At 40.9% G+C, this 17,986-nt stretch overlaps 1 protein-coding gene across 3 annotated transcripts in view; it reads right to left on the reverse strand.

The window, feature by feature from the left end:
* Positions 1-17,986, reverse strand: part of MEIS1 (Meis homeobox 1) — a 127,556-nt gene that overhangs the window by 88,060 nt on the left and 21,510 nt on the right. For all 3 annotated transcript variants that reach the window (XM_017676207.3, XM_073212280.1, XM_017676209.3), the window contains exon 7: positions 10,808-10,919. In XM_017676207.3, the coding sequence (XP_017531696.1) occupies positions 10,808-10,919 (112 nt within the window). The remainder of the gene's footprint in view (positions 1-10,807; positions 10,920-17,986) is intronic.

Here is a 17,986-nt window from a genome sequence, read left to right on the forward strand (position 1 = left end):
AGGAGACAGAAAGGTGGGGAAGGTCCTCTGGGCGTCACAAAAGCAGCAGTACCTTGGCTCCTATTAAGACAGGTTGTCATCTCTTTTTCGGCCATGAAAGTGAAGACTAGCTTAGATACCAAGGGGTTAAAGTAAGACTGGGCTGCATATGAATCCAGGCATCTAATCAAATCAGTCAATCAAATATTTATGAAGCATTTTTTGTATCTGCAGCATTGTAGTAGGAGCTGAGGGGTATGCAAGAGAAGTCCTACCGGTGCTGAGGTGTCACCTAAGCCATCTCACTGGATTCCCTGTGTGTGGACACATGGCAGAATTTCTCTCAGGTCTCAATGCTTGTCAAAGGGACTCTTCAGAGGAGCTGTCACCGGTGCTGTAAATCTTAAGACTAACTATATTTCACTCTTTATTTTGGCTGCTAGGAAGCTCAGAGCCAAACTGGCTCACTGCTTCTAACAACTGGACATGATTTTTTGTAATTCATATTGTTCTGTACCATAAGACTGGTCCCTTGTTCAGTTTTCCTTCATTCTAATTTTTACATATAATTATTTTTATCCCATTGCATACTATATACTTTTGTTACTTCCCCTAAATTTTTTCTTATGATGAAGAAGAGAATATATAAATGTATTTTAAAATTAAGATATATCCTTTCTTCTAAAGCATCAAAAGATGAAACGGTATCAAGTTCCTGCCTCTCCTGCTGTCCCAGGTGAATAGGGGCACTCAGGGAAAGAGTCAAACTAAAACAAATGAAACTTTAAAAGAGAGAGCTTTGATCAACTGTTAATAAGCTAGTAACAGGCCTTTTGGTGAATTCAGTATGTTTTGCATTCACTGTTTAATTCTCCCTTTCTTAAAAACACATGAATGAATATGAAGAAATTTAAGATTTTCTGAGTAAGGCCATGTTCTCTTTTCTTCCTGACATGAAAACAAATAAAAGGAAGTTGTATTTCTTCCATTCTTTGTTAGGAAATAAGGTGAGCTATGTCTAGGAGGGAAGGCATATGAGTTGATATTGATAAATGAGGGGGTGGGGGAAAAGACAAAGCTAATTGTACTAATCAAACAGAATGCTTTTAGGTTAAGTAATCAGAGAAAATTATCTGCAAGACTGAACTAATCCACAAAGCCAGACACTTGAGCAAAACCCAACTTACCAACTGTACTTCTGGGACAACACCTAACTCTTTTTAAGGAAAATGCTTGGCATAAATTTACTGCTTGGGTTCGTTTTTGCTAGGCCAACAGCCAAAACCTCTACCACTAACCTTAATTAGTGTTAGCATTCATGGGAGAGAGAGATAAATTCAGGAGCAGAGCTAAATATCACATCTCCTCCGATGGAATCATGTTTGCTGCTGGGAAAGGCATAGGGCATAAAGGCTTCTTCCCAGAGCAGCACAGCGCCTCCCTGCCGCAGGGTCCTGTCTCAGAATTCATCCGTACTCCTATCCTATGATCCCTCAAAACATCCTGAAAAGCTGCTGTGAGGCCCTGTCCATCTTCTATTGGGGAGCCTGTGCAGGGCCCGACGATGATACCCAAGGGTAGTAGGCAGAACATGGAACTATGTGGGTAGCATGATTTAAGGTACATCCCCAAACCCATCTATGACCAACTTCTGAAGGGCTCCCCACTAAATCTTTTCTTCTGTGCCCTCACTAAAACGTATCTCTGGGAGTCAGGACAGGTGAGACCTGTGTATCTATTTACATCCTGACAGAGATCGTTACGTGAGATTAGCCACCTGGCACCAAGAAGAACCCCGTGCTGAGGAAGGTAGTGCAAGCAGAGTCTGAAAACATGAGGCTCCCTGTCTTCCAATGACTAGTTACCCATCAATGGACCTGTGCCCATAACTGTGCTGGGCACAGGGGAGTTCAAGATGAAGAAGATGGTCCCTCCCCAGGGAGCATCCTGGGGAGGCTGACTCATGAATGGCTCATTCAATACACAGGACAGGATAAGGCGCAGGACACCATGACACACAGAGGAGGCTCACTCCTTCCGACCTGGGGAGTCACAGAATACTTCCTGCAGATGACACTTAAATTGCCTTGAGAAGTTTTTAACTGGGGCTGCATTGCCCCCAACCTCCACCCCCACCCCCACAAGGGGGGTCCATGGTTAAAATTTGGAAGATACATGTATTTGGAAAGGAAAAAATATATATTCTATTCTCATTGACCTCTAATGGTAATTAGCATTTCTTTCCAGGGTGTACCTAGGAACGTAACAAGCCATAGAACTATTAACGGGACCTCTGACCTTGTCACCAATGGAAATCATATTTGCATATCACAATAGAGTTGTTACACAAATTCTAAAACATCACTTACATTCATCACTATTTCAAAAATGTGGTAGACAATAGAATTATTGCTAGACCTTATTACTGAATGCATATTTTAAAAGCACTTATATCATTATAATTTTTAAAAATATTTTCATAACTGAATTTCAGTAGAATACATTTCCCTTTAGTCCTATGTGTATTTATTCTATGAATATATTTTATTTCATGAAAAATGTTCTGACAAGGTATCCATTGACTTCACCAGCCTGCCAAAGGGGTCCTCTTCCCCTCAAAATGTCCAGGTCTCCAGAGGATCCAGATGAGTCAGGAAGCAGGTGACTAACGGTGGAGAAATGGTGACCCCAGGGGTTCGGACAGCAGAGGCTCTGGGTGGCCATGTGGTTGTGTGGGAGGACTGAACCAAGTTCCCGAGAGAGGGCTATAGACCAAAGTTGGCTGCAAGCCCCACAGGTGCTGAACCTCTATGGCGGTCAGAGGACCAAGGCAGAGGTGCCCCTCTGCAGGTCACCCCAAACACATCTCACCTGGCCTTTTAGTCAGCAGCCCTGACCACAGAGTTCAACTTGTCTGGCTCATTGGCATGCTGTGAAGTAAATACACTCACAGCTCCCTGAGGTGATCCAGTGTTGGGTGAATATTTCACTTACACAGACCTGATGCCCTTGCCCTTGGTAGTACACACAAACTTCCTGCGGGCAAGCACAGTGCCCCGCTCGCGTCTGCAGCCTCACACGGAGCACCTGCCACACTGTTAAAGGCTTAATCCATCTTTGATGACTTGACTAGAATGAGTGCATTTACATTTCCCCCCTTAAACACAACTCACGATAGTATTTTGGCTCATCTACAGAAGCGATTATAATTCTAAATACTTTTTTTTTATCTCCTTGGGCTATATTAAATAGATGCTTCCCCAGAATTAATTTCCTCACTCTCTCCTTGCCAAGAATGACACTGTGTGAGGAAGAATCTACCACCTGGGACAATGGATTTTCTCCTGGTTTATTTTCTTGGGTAGAAACTGAAACACGTGTTTAAGCTGTGCCAGGCTGTGTGTGGTAGTCCTGGAATGCCTAGGAGGGCTTACCTGAAAAACAAGTTATTGCTTATGGTTTAAAACCCAACACAGGATCAAGACTAGAAAGGAAGGTGAGAGAGAATAAGAGAAAAGACTGGCTTTATTTAGAAACCTAATTAAATAATTACACATTCAGATCTTGACTTTTTTTTTAAAGCTCAGATCACCATTTTATTATTTACATATGGCAATAAAATGCATGTTATTAATATGAGTGTGGAATATATTTTTCTACATGAGATACATTTTTTGGGAAAATACCCAACATTTTGGGAAAGAAAGAACTGATCCTTATAAGCCATGAACTTCAGGTCCACCACAGTAGAAAATATATTCCACTTTTGCTGAAAGACTAATGCTGTTACAGCCAGGTGAGCTTTCTCTAATTGATGGTGGACTGAGTGAAACTGAAAGAAGATACCTTTTTAAAACGTTGTCATACTTCTGGCTGCAGAGCTAAATGATGAACTGACGTAACATCATTATTCACATAATTCTTTACCACTCATCTTTTATTTAAAACTATCACTTGATTCTTGAGAGACCAATGTCTTTAATACAAGGGAAGTCAGAGGATTAGGGTATAATTTCAGGCACTCTACAAATCACACTGTCTTAAGCTGATATCTCTTAAGAAACAACCCTCCAATAACAACAAAATCCCAAAGTCCATCACACGCAACAAAATCCCCAGTATTTCACTCAGGTGACAATGATAAGCATCACCAGCAGAATCTACCTCACACACCAAGTTTACCATAACACTGCAAAACAAAGCAAAAACAGAACTGTGGTTTTAAGGCCCTACCTAACAAGTATCACACCATTTAAGTTTCAAAAACTAGAGTACAAAATGTGATAATCTATCCAGACCATTAGTTCACATATAAATAAAAACAAGCAGTCAACAGAAAATACAAGAGGTGACCCTGTTGACTAATGCCCTGCCTTTTCCAATGGAGGGTCAGACCTCTCCAATCCCAATCATGTGAGGATGGAATCAGTAAAGGTCAATCAAAGGCAGGCTGAAACTACAACTGTCTTGCTGACCTTCAGAGCTCGGGACAAATTGCTATCAGTCAATGTCAACTAATGACAGGAGCTCTTTGGCTAATCAATTGTTCTAAAAATGATCAAGAAAACTACTCACAGGACAGCTCATTTTCACATCAATGCCTGTGAAGTAAGAAAAGCTCATTTTTTGAGTTTTTAATAAGCTCATAAGTAAAGCAGTTACTTGGTAACAGAGGTCACCTTACAGAAAAAGACAGAACCTTTATCTGCCTTTTACATATTATTTTATTACCATATTATAGTAAAAATATGCCATAGATATGCCAGAGGGCTACATAATAAAGTAGGTAACACCTCATCCACTTTGGAGACAAATACATCTGTGTTAGAGGAAAATCTATTTGAGAGTAAATAATTTGGGAGTAAATAATTTTACATGCAATTTTTCAGTTGTTCAGATGAAAGACAATGACCTCAATTTTACTAGTGATATTGCCTAACAGTGAGAAGATGCACTTTCTGTGAAAACCACTCATGACAAAGTTTATTTCCCTGAATATGCAGTGACTACTTTCAGATGAAGTTATTTTTCTTTGTTTTAAGAAGACCTGCTTTTGTGATGCTGAAAGTCAAGAAAATGGAGAACAAAACATGGTTACTCACATTTAATGAGTCAATAAAAAGAAAGGTGAGTATAGTATTGGGTGTGCCTGGGAAAACAACCCTCTGTCCCTATACATCTAATTCAACATGTTTGATAAGTTAATAATATGCACCTTTGGATAACAGAGATTTGCAGAGTATAATAACTTCCCCTTTCTTTTTTACACCTGACTTTTCCCATCAGGAAATCATTTTCCTATTCTGCCTGCCACTGCATGCAAAGGCCACACTTTAATTTGCAGTCCAACATTAAATGTAACTGAAGTCACACACAGGGCTGCAATGGTCTAAGGGCTAAGGCCTGTGCTCGTAATTATATTTTACTTTTCTCTCCAAAGTGTATTAGTCAGAAAGCATTACAGCACCATTGAAATATAAGAAGTCCCCATAGAAGTATAAGGCTTAAGGGGTAAGTGTGAACAAATACTGATCATTCAAGTTACTGGGACCAACAGACAAATGAAATGAAAAAAAAAAGTATTTTTTTAAACATTTTTTTCATTTTCAGGCTTCTTAGTTTATTGCAGACATTTTGTTTTTGAAATCGGTTGGGATTTTTTTTAAAAAGAGAAAGAAAGAAAACTGTTTCTTAATAAGGAGTTTTCACTTTGTATTTTCATCTAAAAACTGCAGATTACAGATTACATCCTAAACCTGAGTTGCTATGGTAGTTTTTCAAATTAAAATATCTTCTGTGGTCTCAACCACTCTCAAGTTGTCCATAGGAAAGAAATAAAGGAAGGAGGGCAACACTTAAGCCGAGCCATAATTGGAAGTATGTGAAAAATGAAGTGTCAGTTTGGTCAATAAAGGGCAAAGGTCAAGGGGAACTGCAGCCCAAACTCTGTGTGAAATGTGCTCATTAAGACATCCAATCAGAGAGCGCCTTTCCACCTATCCCATTATTCATCGGACAGCTGACTCTTTCTGATGCCTGGGTTTGGGCTGTTACTACTTTGCTTCTTCATGTAAAAAGCCGAGCTGGGACATAAATCGTTGCTTAGTCATCTGGAACATAATGTGGCCCTTCCCCACCTCCCCTCGCCTGGCTCTCCACCTCCTCTCATCCAGCCCCGCCTGCTGGCTTCACAGGTCTGGAACAACCGCCTCGAGATTCCCTTCAATAATAAATGGAACTGCCTTCTGCCTATAGGTTGCCTGAACTCACACAAAAGCTGGCGTGGAGGGGGCTGGGGCAGCAGGAGGCATTGCAACTATTGATACACGATGACGAAGAAATAGCCATGCTTTTCAATTGTTCCTCTTTAAAGAAACACGCTGGTCTTGCTTTTTCTTTTGTAAGTAGGAGCAAGGATACTATTGTTGATTTCATCCTCCCCCAAAGGAGAAGTTCATAAGTGGGTTTTACAGGTTTTGACCACCATTAAAGTCTTTTAGGGTTGAAACGTTTCACATCAAATTTCAATATACAAATGATACTTTTTCTTTATCCTCACAAAAGGGGAAAATGAGATGGGCTTTAAGTGGGAAATGTTCTGCAAGAGAGACGTCCTTGTTTTCTATGCTCCTACTCTCAATTCAGTAAATCTTTGAATGAGTGAAGTGGTATAGGCTCTCAATACATAATACAAATTAATTGTATCAATCATCATGCTCCTCTGTAAATATCTCAATCATCATTCTCTTTAACACCCCAAACTAGGTTTTCACTCCCCAGCAGTCTAACTGCCTGCCCGAGGCTAACACTCATTCTTATTGTTGGTTGTCAGCATTCCAGAGCACAGGACCAGGCCAGTGCAGACCCTGGGCAAAGAGTCATCAAATTGACAGAAAGAATGTCCATCAGTGATCTGTGTTCCCTTCCTGGCCACACTAAAGCACTGTATCGAGTAGGATGCTGGAGCTAGGAGCGCGGGCTCTGCAGTGAGACTGTATCGGTTCAAGTCCTGATTCTATCACTGGCCAATAGGGCAAGTCTCCAGGTGTTTCCGACCCTCAGTGACTTCCTTTATGAAGTCAGGATGGAGGCATCTACACTGAATGGCAGCCCTTAGTATTTATTTTATTATTTACTACTGTCATATACTCATCTCTCTTGACTAAAAACCCCAAAGGAGGATGTGCTCGGACTCAGCCCACAAGCAGGCATAGCCCCGGCTGCTCTGAGGCATAGAGTGGCGGCCTCAGCCCTCCTAGGAGGAGGACGGGCCTGGTGGAGAAAGGCACAGACTTCCTAGGTGTTCTACGGCTCCAAGCCACGGGCTTCCTAGAGAGGACGCTGATAATGCCAGTGGGGCAGCCCAAGCCAAGGGCAAGCGTCTGCCAATGTGCACCGCATCTGACGGACTCTGCGTGGGGGTCCTGAAAACCCCCCATCCTGAAGCAGTAACAAAGCCAAGAAACGGAGATCCTAGAGCTGACTTTGGAAGTGCTTGAGGAACTTAAAGAATAAACAAAATCAACGGCATACCCACAGCGGCAGAAACCCCCAACCCAAGACAGGTGGTAGATATTCCTTTTAAATGCCAATTGCAAGGAGCTTCCCTATTAAAGAATCAGTTTCCTTCAAGGCACTGCAAGTGTTAAGAGTAAATGAAAGTGGATGTCATAAGAAGGCTTGGCCATGATAAATAATTTGAGTTGGGGGTAAGATACATTATGTAAGTTATGAAGAAACATTAAATCCCTGAAGAATAATATCCTTGGTATTTTCTTAATTGCATACCTTAAGTATACTCTCTTTAGAATGCTAGGGATTGGATTTTGTATTTTTCTTTTTTGCTTAGGTAAAAAGCTGGACTAAAACTATTCCATCAATCGTAACAGCCACTAATTTGGCAAATTAGCAGGTGCTTAAAATCTCCCAAATTGCTGGGACTCTAACTAGGAATTGTTACTGTGCTTGGAAGTCTGTTGGAACTTGACAAATTCCCTGGATGACTTATTTCATTTTATCTACTTTGAAAGTCTAGAAGAACAGGACTCAGTTGAGACAGAGCCAGTTGTATGCCTACATTGCATGGCAGATAGGGTTATTTACCAGAGGGCCGAAGCCTAGGGAACTTTTCTTTTTTTTGTACCATAGGTGCCATAATGAAGTGGTGAAAAATGAAAAGGAATGAGAAAAAAGAAACAGGGTACAAACAATATAGTAGAGAAAAATTTTAAATATGTATTACTCCTGTCTGTGGAGGAAACACCTCTTTGGATATGTTCTTGACAGATTGAGTTATTTCTGTCTATTGGGTATGTATAAAGACATATTTATGGATTTATAAATCTTTTGAAGAGGGCTGTTATTTACCCGGTTGACTAAAATGGACTCAAACTGTGTAAATAACTATTTAGGACATGCACTACGGGCCAAATGCTGGCACAGCTTACACATCCATGCCTGCCAGAAAAGGCAGACAGGGAAAACATGGAAAAGCCACCACGCACAGTTAATCTGAAGGCTGCACAAGGACCCAGCTCTGCAGATCTCAGGGGTGAGAAGAAGCTTTGCAAGGGTCATGGTTGGCAGGGGAATGCTCCTGAGTTGTTGCAGCACTACCTCCAGATATCATTCTGCATTTAGTAAGGAATAAATCACTCTGCCAAGGAGAGCCACAGGGAAGGGCAGGGATGGCTGAAGGTGTGGCCCCTGTTACCTCTGCTGGAGAATTTGGGGTGGGGAGGGGGAAATCAGCTCAGAACACTTCTGCTTGAACTCAGTGGAAGCAACTGTCTTTAATTCTTTGATGGGGAGCTGGGGAAAGCAGGTATGATGAGAAGACTCTTATATAAATAACGGGGAAACTGAAATGTTAAGTCTGATAATACACAAGGGGCCCCACAATTGGCTCCATGCATCCATGCCTTGCTTTCCCCATCTGTCAAATGGGGCCAGCCCTGTTTTATCTACCACCCAGGACTGTTTTCAGAAAGGTTCAGCTGAGATCATTCAGATCAGATACTTTGTGTGAAAATGCTTAAACACAAAAGCTAGGTGGTGACTTTAAAAATACAAAGAGAAATGATGTGAGTAGAAAACTCTGGTAATGTGAAAGATACATAACCCCTGGTCACAATCAAATTCATTTTTAAAGTGGCCTTTGGAGAACACTTCTGGAAGGAAAAAGAAACATGCAAAATCCCTAGTTCCTTGCTATGACATGTCAGAGGGGAAGACCTGAGATGGGGTATTTGTCCTCTGAAAATATTTTTATCAGATCGTTTTGAGAAAACCTGGATGCTCCGATTTTAAATTCAGGTGCACTGTGGCAGCTTGCCAGCCTTCAGAGCAGCAGCTGACCAGCCTGCCTGTGCCTGGATGATGTATTTTTCTAAGAGCAAGAAATGGAAAACAAACAAACAAATAAACAAAACACTGTAGCAATATTCTGGAGTGCAGGAAAAAGAATTTTGATTCCATTTACACTATTTTGAAAGCACAGGGGATAAGTTGAATTCTGAAAGTAGGGCTTTATACTGAAAGTGCTGCTGTCTCCTTAACTATGCCATATCATATCCATACATACACCTGAGAGAAAAAAAGGCCCTGTGGGTTTATGCTGCATATCATTTTCCAGTAAAAACCAGAGGCCAGAGGTTACCTGTTTCTGCCTCAGCTCTGAACCAGTTTACTATTCTGGGCTCCACTTTTACTAGACTTACTGTTGTGATGAAGTCAGCAACTTTTCTTTGAACAGTAAAATAACCCAGAAGCTTAAAATTCTACATCTACAACCTATTCCCAGTCCAAATAACATCCATGGGCCTTCAAAAATAAGTTCACTGTTTTTGTTTTCAAATTAATCATGTTAAATTCATTTTAGACTTTGCAATTCTAATTGGCATAGCCCAATTAAGTTAGAAAACAGAATTCTTTTCTTGTTTAACAGCACTCCAATGAAACACGATCCTTAAAACCAGAGTACAAAGTGTGCACCTTCTGTGGGCTCAGAGTCAACTGCAGTAAAGTCATCTTTTTATATTCAGATAGAGAATACTCTTGTAAACTTTGGATGCATTCACTGAACACAAAATCCACTGCAGTCAGTCTCACCAAAAGCAGTATAAGACATCTGAATACTCATTCACCATTTTTCTGAAGATTAATTTCATGTTTAAACTTTAGTTCCTGCTAGTTATAAGCAGACATGCATATCCATGTACACCCAAATACACAGGGGTGTGCATTCAAAGAACAACACAAATTAAACTGATCTGGTTTCTTTCCACTTCTTCCTAACTACCTTAGTCTGACTTTGCAATGAAGTCAAACACTTAAAAGATTAGGATAAGGAAATCCAGAAAAATGGCTTCAACCCAATGGAAAGGGAAGCCCCACGCGGGTCTCTGAAAGGCCCACTGCCTTCCAAGCATCTGAAGACATTACTAACTTGGGATCCTGGTAGGTGTTTCTTCATGATCTCTTGATAAGCCTCTAAAGGTGAGTAATAACAATGCTTCAAATGTGTATAGCAGGGTATCAGTGACATACTATTTACACACATTCAAACTTCTAATCTATTCCTCTCATCTCGCCCTCAGTGAACGCATTGCCCCTGCTTTATGGAGGTGGCCAGGTGACAGGCAGTCAGGAAGCTGGAATGGCATAGGTGAAGAAAAGAGGAGAATAAATAAAATGAGCTGATTCTCATATCATATGGGGTTTATGGTCTAGGCAAAATGGTACAGATAGTCACCAACTAGGAATTTCTGAGTTTTCAACCCTGAGAAATGAAACAAGTAGCAAAAGAGAATGAGAACACCTCCCCTACCTTGCTCACTGCTGTTGTCCCCACTGTGCGATGTGTGGCCGCCGCTGGAAGGGCCCGGGGTTCCTCCTGAGCGGGTAGATGCCGTGTCATCATGATCTCTGCTCCAAGAGGGCTGCGGGGGCACAAACCAGATCCAGCGGTCTGTTAACGCCAGTTCAGTAGGATCCCGTCGCACGACGACAATGCGGTGGGAGGCCAAAGCGGGCAACCATGTCATCTTCCCCATCCCCCTTCACAAACCGTGCCAGCTCAAGGCTATACTGGCACATTTAAGGTCTGCCAATGTCTGCTTCTACGCTAAAATAATATCTACAAATAGTTATTCTAGAAGTAATTGCATGCTTTATTACCAAGGAAAACAAAAACATTCCATGCAAAGAAGGGAAAAAATGCTGCCACTTGGTTCTGACTGTATTTTTAACATCAACGGTACCCTGTGTATCAACAGTCTGCTACTCTGAAAATGCAAAGTTAGAGTGGTGGTCTATAACGCTGAGATTTACAGAGGCCTCCAATTCATCCTGGAAGACGAACACGGCAGAGCCTCTAAGACCTCACAATTAGGCTGGGGTCCATAATAGCTAGAATGTGTCAGCTGTTTGCCGGATGGCACATGGCAAATGGACCAGGCACAGCGACAAAAAAGAATTGAGAATAACAATAGATTCACATGGACTGTGTACACTCAGCCCCATGCCGAGCCTTCTTGTACTATTGAACGGAAAACAGATGTTGCTTCTTATCACTGGGTGTATTTGAAAGTAACATTCAGATAGGAAAAATTGGCAGTAAATTCAGTTCTTGGGGAAAACAATCATGGTAACACTTCTCCCAAATCTCTCTTTATCAGCGGAAAAGATTTTAATTAGCTTTTAGTACAAGCCTTCAAAAAACAGCCTTATGAGTCACTGGTCATCCTTCACAGTAGGAATGGTGCAAAATAGAGAACTGGTTCTTGGCTAGGAAGTGATGTTTGTCTTCAAGATTATTAGCGAGAAAGCAGGATGATCTTGTATATAAAATATGTCCACATCACTTCAGACCCAGAATTACATGGTTCCTGACTATGTAGTAGTAAGTTTACTGACCCTCCCAACATTTGAAATACACCTAGCAATGTCAAAGTGCTCTTTGCTTATTTCTTGAAAAGGATTTTCATATCCCAGCGATGATAAGAAGGGCTGAGGAGATCACAATGTTTCCAACACCCAGGGAGAGAACAGGAAGGGTCCTGTCCCAGAGATGTGCCATATAAGAACCAAGGAAAAGATGTGCTGTTCCTCAAAAGGATGCCTGCCTGCCACCCACTCTATAAGCTTGGCCGAAGATGAACACAGCCTGAAACATTAAGTAAAGTCACAGAAAGCTATGCCCCTTGTATGTTTGACTCAACCATTATGCATATTCTCAAAAAAGCACTAACTAATATGCTGATTTCATGATTGAAAGATATGTGGACTGTAAAAGAAGAGCTTTTGACAAACACGCATTTCTGCAGCATACCAAGAGAATGCTGTAAGACGTAATCTGGAACACATGCACAGAATGCAAACAGTTAATGCATAAATTTTCAGTTTGTACAACTGCAGCTCTAAAAGGGGGACTTGTTTATTCAGAGCTCTGCAGAAAGAATGGTACAGCACCCAGGGGACAGACAATGCCAGGCACAAAACCCCGGTGCCTCGACATGTAAAAGGATGTTTTTCTATGTGCTACAAATCCCACTTGAAAATATAATTAGAAGGAGAAAATGGCAAACTATTGCATTAACTGTAATTGAACAAAAGACTGGCAAAGCATGTGGGAGGCTGCAGGAGCCCGTGGGAGTTTCAGGATGCATGAGATCCTCCGAGTGACATCTCCTGGGCACTCTCATTTTATTTATGTTGTCCCTCACTACTATTGTTGACTGGTGATCTGACTTGTAATTAATAGAAAAGCTAGCAATAACAAGCTAAAATACAGGGCAACTGACGAACCTCATCAGAAGCATGTTTGTTAATCTGATTAAGACTAGGACTCCAGAAAGGTGACTTAGAACCAAAGAATTATTCCATGCTATACAGGAAACTGTCCTCCTTTATGCTACAACAGACCTGATATATTCACTATCTTTTAATGAGCTCCACTGATTTATTCAGCTCTGCTCTGCTCCCTCCCCCACTTGTCTACTGTGCAGGATGTAGATTAATTCAATGCTTAATTGTTTAGTAAATTCAATTTTCCACATTCTATTCTGCATAGCTTTAGCTAAGGTTCTTAAATCTTCAGCAGTGAGCCCTGAGCTCAGTGTTTGTGATCTGTGCCTACCTTTTTTCATCACCATTTTTCTTCATCCACCACTTAATTCACCATGAAAAGATTTTCCTTGCTGGAAATTCTGATTCCGCTATGATCTGTGAGGCATTCCGATTCATTGCACTTTCATTGTGTTGGGTCTTAGATGCTGGGCTCCTCTTTTCTCACAGCTATCACCGCATTATACAGGCATTCATGCAAGAAATGTTGGATTCCACCTCAGTTTATCCAAATTTTGTGCAACCTATATGTTTAAATTTTGTGTTCACCAAAGGTAGGAACCAATATTTTCCACCTAATATCACTCTTCCCACAGCCTTGCTCTTCTGGAAAGGCCTGTGCATACTGAATGCACTCCTCTGAAATGAAATCTAACTTTTGTGGTCCTCTCTTGAATTAGCATTTTGGGTATTAGCATTTCGAGAATGGTGTAATCATACAAAACTGAGCATTAGGAGAAACCCACAAGGTTACCAAAACAGAAAAAGAATTATGTTTAGTTCAGTTCATTAAGCATGATTAAAGTCTAAGTATAAGAAATAGCTCATGAACTCTTCCAGTAGAAATACGTAAGACAGCTCTAATCTGAAAGGAATCCATCTACCAGAGAATCTCAGTGACAATAACACATACATCTCTGTAACTATATGTGGTTACACCAAACAACATCATTAGTATTTTAAAAATAAAATATGTGCATATGATTATGTACATATATCTGTGAAGCTGTGAGTTGCTTGGGGCCACTTGTAAAGTAAGGCTGACAGAATAAAATCAATGATGCACTGCATTAGATGTATAGCCAACCTTAGTCATGGCTCTAAATTAAGTCCCAAAGAGGCTTTTTTCTTCAGTGTATATAATTTCAGAGTAAGCAATGCCTATGTTCTCATCTATTGGAAATCCACTAAGACAAGAGATCCTAACCTAAAGTCCATGCACCTCCTATAGAAGACTTCAGGGGGTTCTTGTTTTAACAATAATTGTGCTTATATACATACTTGCATTTCCCCCTTCCTCTCAAGGGATAGTGTCCATAACTTTCCTCAGATTCTCAAAGGAATATATGATTCTTTAAAATTTTGAGAACCAGTGGTCCAGGAGACAGTCACAGGGCTAGATGGAAAAACTAGGGCTGAAGAGACTTACACTCTACACTCTAATTCCACACTGAGAGTCCGTGGTCCTCCAAACATGATTTCATTTGTCATAAATGGAGGCAGTGGGTTAGAGGCTTTGCTCCATCGGAAAGTTCTTGGTCAATATACACATATGCCACATAATATATAAGCCTATTTTATTCTCCTTTAATTTCCACTCATGTTTTGTCAAGTTCTGGGCCCAAAAGATAGCCATTTTAAATATGTGAAGCAAGCCTATGATTCTCCCCATGTTTTCTCTGTTTTCTCTCTTCAACAGCTTGAACACTCCCATTCTATTTATCATTTTTTAAGATCGCTTGAAAATAAGATATTTTCAGGATGATAAGCTAAAATTCATCAAGTGATACTTTTTACTTACAAAGCAATTGTGCTGGTATCTGTAGTGAAATAGAAGTGATGGCCTCCTTGACCACGGGCTCCTCCAGGGCAAGGATGATATCTGCCTTGTTCTTTCCTGGCTCAGCACAATGTATGGTGCATGATCAGCCCTCAGTCAATGCTTAGTGAACTAACCTGAATCATTTATTCATCTGTTCTATCAATATTCCAACAGACTGCAACTTCCCATACTACCCTTTCTCCTGAATAACGCTATCTATTGGCGACTTTTTTCTGTCTCTCCTCTGTGAATCCTTTTTGCATCATAATCTTAATTTTGGACATACTTTGACTGCTTATGTTTTCTAAGACAATTCCTTTCACTGCTGTGATTTGGGTTATCACCCACTTGCTATGAATTTTGTGCCTCTGGACCTCCTCTTTGGCCTTTAGACTTCTGTGCCCAACTGCCTACTAAACCATCTCTATGCAAAGATGTCCACCTCACTCAGACCAAAGCCAAACTCAGCATCTCCCCACCAAATCTCATGCCCCTTCTTTGTTCTGATCCTAGTAAGCAAACCCAACCCATCCTTGCTATAAGGCAAAGACCAACCCAGGACACCCTCCCCTCTCTCATAGCATCTGCCCATTCAATCAGCCATCAAGTCTTTTTCCATTTTTGCCCCCAAATAGTTCTCAAATAATTTTCCATTTTTCACCATAGTGATTGCTATTCTTGTTAAAGCCCTCCCAGCTTTAAAGAGTTCAATTCAAATCACTCCCTAGCCTTAACTCTTTAAAAGTGTTATATTCCAGCTTATATGCCACTGGAATATAAACTCCATGAGTACAGGAACAGGTGTCAATTTTGCTAACCATTGCATCTTGCATAATGTTGAACACTTGGCTGGCATTCAGTACATGTTTGTTGAATATAAAAAATATAATCCAGTCCTTAGACTGGTATCCAAAGCCCTTTATAATCTACCCTCTAAGGAACATTCCACCCCTTGTTACTTTTGTTCCAGTTTGTGATTTCTTAGAGATATGGTCTGCTTATTCCTCCAGGCCCAACCTCATCCTTCCCCACCCTGCCTGGAATGCCTTGCTCTGCCCTGCCTGGCCCCAGCCTCTGATTACCTCCTACTTGCTAATTAAGTCACAGCTCAGATGTCACCTCCTCTGGAAGCCTCCATGATGCACATGCACATGCACGCATGCCTGTGCCCACACACACACACATCCCCCATGGACGAGTGAGGCTCCACCCTGAGCACTTAGAACACCTCATCAACACCTCTGCTATTTCACACTCATATTGTTTTGTGATGACCTGTTGTGCCTTTCTACAGTTCTACACTGTGAATGTTCTAAAATCCTGGACTATATCTTATTTATCCTTATACCCTTCATCCTAGGAAAATGTCTGTACCACATTAGATGCAAAAATGCTTTTGAATGAAGCAGTAACTTCAGTGATACATACAGTCTCTGTGTTAAACTGTCATCTGACACTGTGATCTCCTATATTAAATATCATAAAACATCTAAAAAAAGACTTGCACAATTTAAAATGATCTACACACTTGCATTCACACAAACACACACCACTATAAAAAATACATACTAATACTTGAGTGCAATATAACACAAAAGAAAGGACATTTGAAGCTAGATGCATCTCAGTTTGAAATCTGGCTGTACCACTTACATGGCTTAGACAATCACAACCTCCCTAACTCTTAATGTGCTTATCTGTAAATGGTGATAAAATATACTCCTCTACAGACCTAACATAGGCAAATCCAGGCATTCAGCAAGCACTCATTAAGTGGCAGCTACTGTAGTTTTTAATGTAACAATATGGGTTACCTAGTCAACCCCAAAATATCTTCATACAGGTGTATTCAGTTTATAGACCTTCTGAAAAGAATGGTTAATCAGAGCTGGCCCTGTGTACAAGCTTGGTATGCCTTCGGCTATCTCCCAGCTGGTGTGTGCTCAGGGAATGCAAACTGATCTTATTTTCACCTTCAAATAACATGATTTTACAGTGGTTTGCTCCTCCCCACCCTATCAAGTTTAATTTGAGATCCAATATTTATAAATCACTTTACAGTATATAAAGCACTTTGACGTGTCTTCTCACTCGGTCATTCATCACATCAGTATAATGCCAGAATTGTTTGGGTTTTTTTCACCAAAAAGAGTGGGGTGGAGTTTTTCTCTTCAAAATTTCTACCCTATCAATCCCATTTTAAAAGGTGGACAAATGACAACCTGATTATCTTAACTGAAGATGTTACCTAGCAGCTATGCAGAAATTGATGAAATAATCTTGGTGTTCAAAATTTGAGGTTAGTCTGCACCTATCAATTGGCAGCTTTCTCTAGGGGAAGTACATTTACTTTTTCAAACCACCAGGGTCTCTTTAGTAAATACTCTCTAGCGGCCTGAAAGAGCTGGCTGGTCTCCAGAAGTGAACAACCCAGTCCCTCCAGATAAGCGGAATCCCCAGTACATGAGGGGAGTGCACAAATGGATGTGATGGCCCTGTTGCACATGTTCACCTCCACACACCTGCACACACCTGTATACACATGCACAGACACCTGTGTTCATCCAAGACACTAGCAGATGGGAATCACTGAATGCTTCCAGCCCACACTGCCAGGGCAACCACACCTAATTAGTCTCTCTCACCTAGACTTTTCGCACCTGTCTAAACAGAATCTCTCAGGATCCTTAAAAGCACGTATCAGCAGATATGATTCCTTCTGTCTCTCAATGATACCATCTGAGAAAAAGTGATCAGAGAGATCCACACACAGAGCTATGAGGAGAGAAGGGGTCTGGGTACTGCTGCAAAAAGGGGTACATGTCTACCTGTGTGTACTTGAAGATGAGAAATGGGAGATCCTGAGATGTCTTTATTTATGAGTATTTAAAGTCTGATATGCTAAAATGCCTATTTGAAAATCTTGGTGGCCCCCGTTTACATCTGCCTGATAACCAAAACATACCATAGAAGCATTCAACTCACTCAACCACCAAGCAGCATGCACAGTTTGCTAGAGCCAAGGGAAGCCTGCTCCTCTCAGACTGCACCCCCTTGAGGTTGCGTCCATCCACCTTCAAATTCCAGTAATTCAGGTTAAAAATAATGTAAAATTCTTTATATGGATTTCAAACAAATCCATGGAAACCATTAAACAAAATTCATTTAACCACGACAAGTTTGAGCAGTATGTTTTGTTTTGACACAGTAAACTGCCCTCTTACCTTTCAAGCTTTTAAATGTTTTGAAATACCAGACGCTCACAGATTAATACTTTACTGGGCACACACACTGCAGATTCTAGGGGCCACATTAAAATGTGTTTGGAAATGGTCTCGA

This window comes from Manis javanica, chromosome 1 (assembly GCF_040802235.1).
Source record: "Manis javanica isolate MJ-LG chromosome 1, MJ_LKY, whole genome shotgun sequence".
In the NCBI taxonomy this organism is placed as follows: Eukaryota; Metazoa; Chordata; class Mammalia; order Pholidota; family Manidae; genus Manis; species Manis javanica.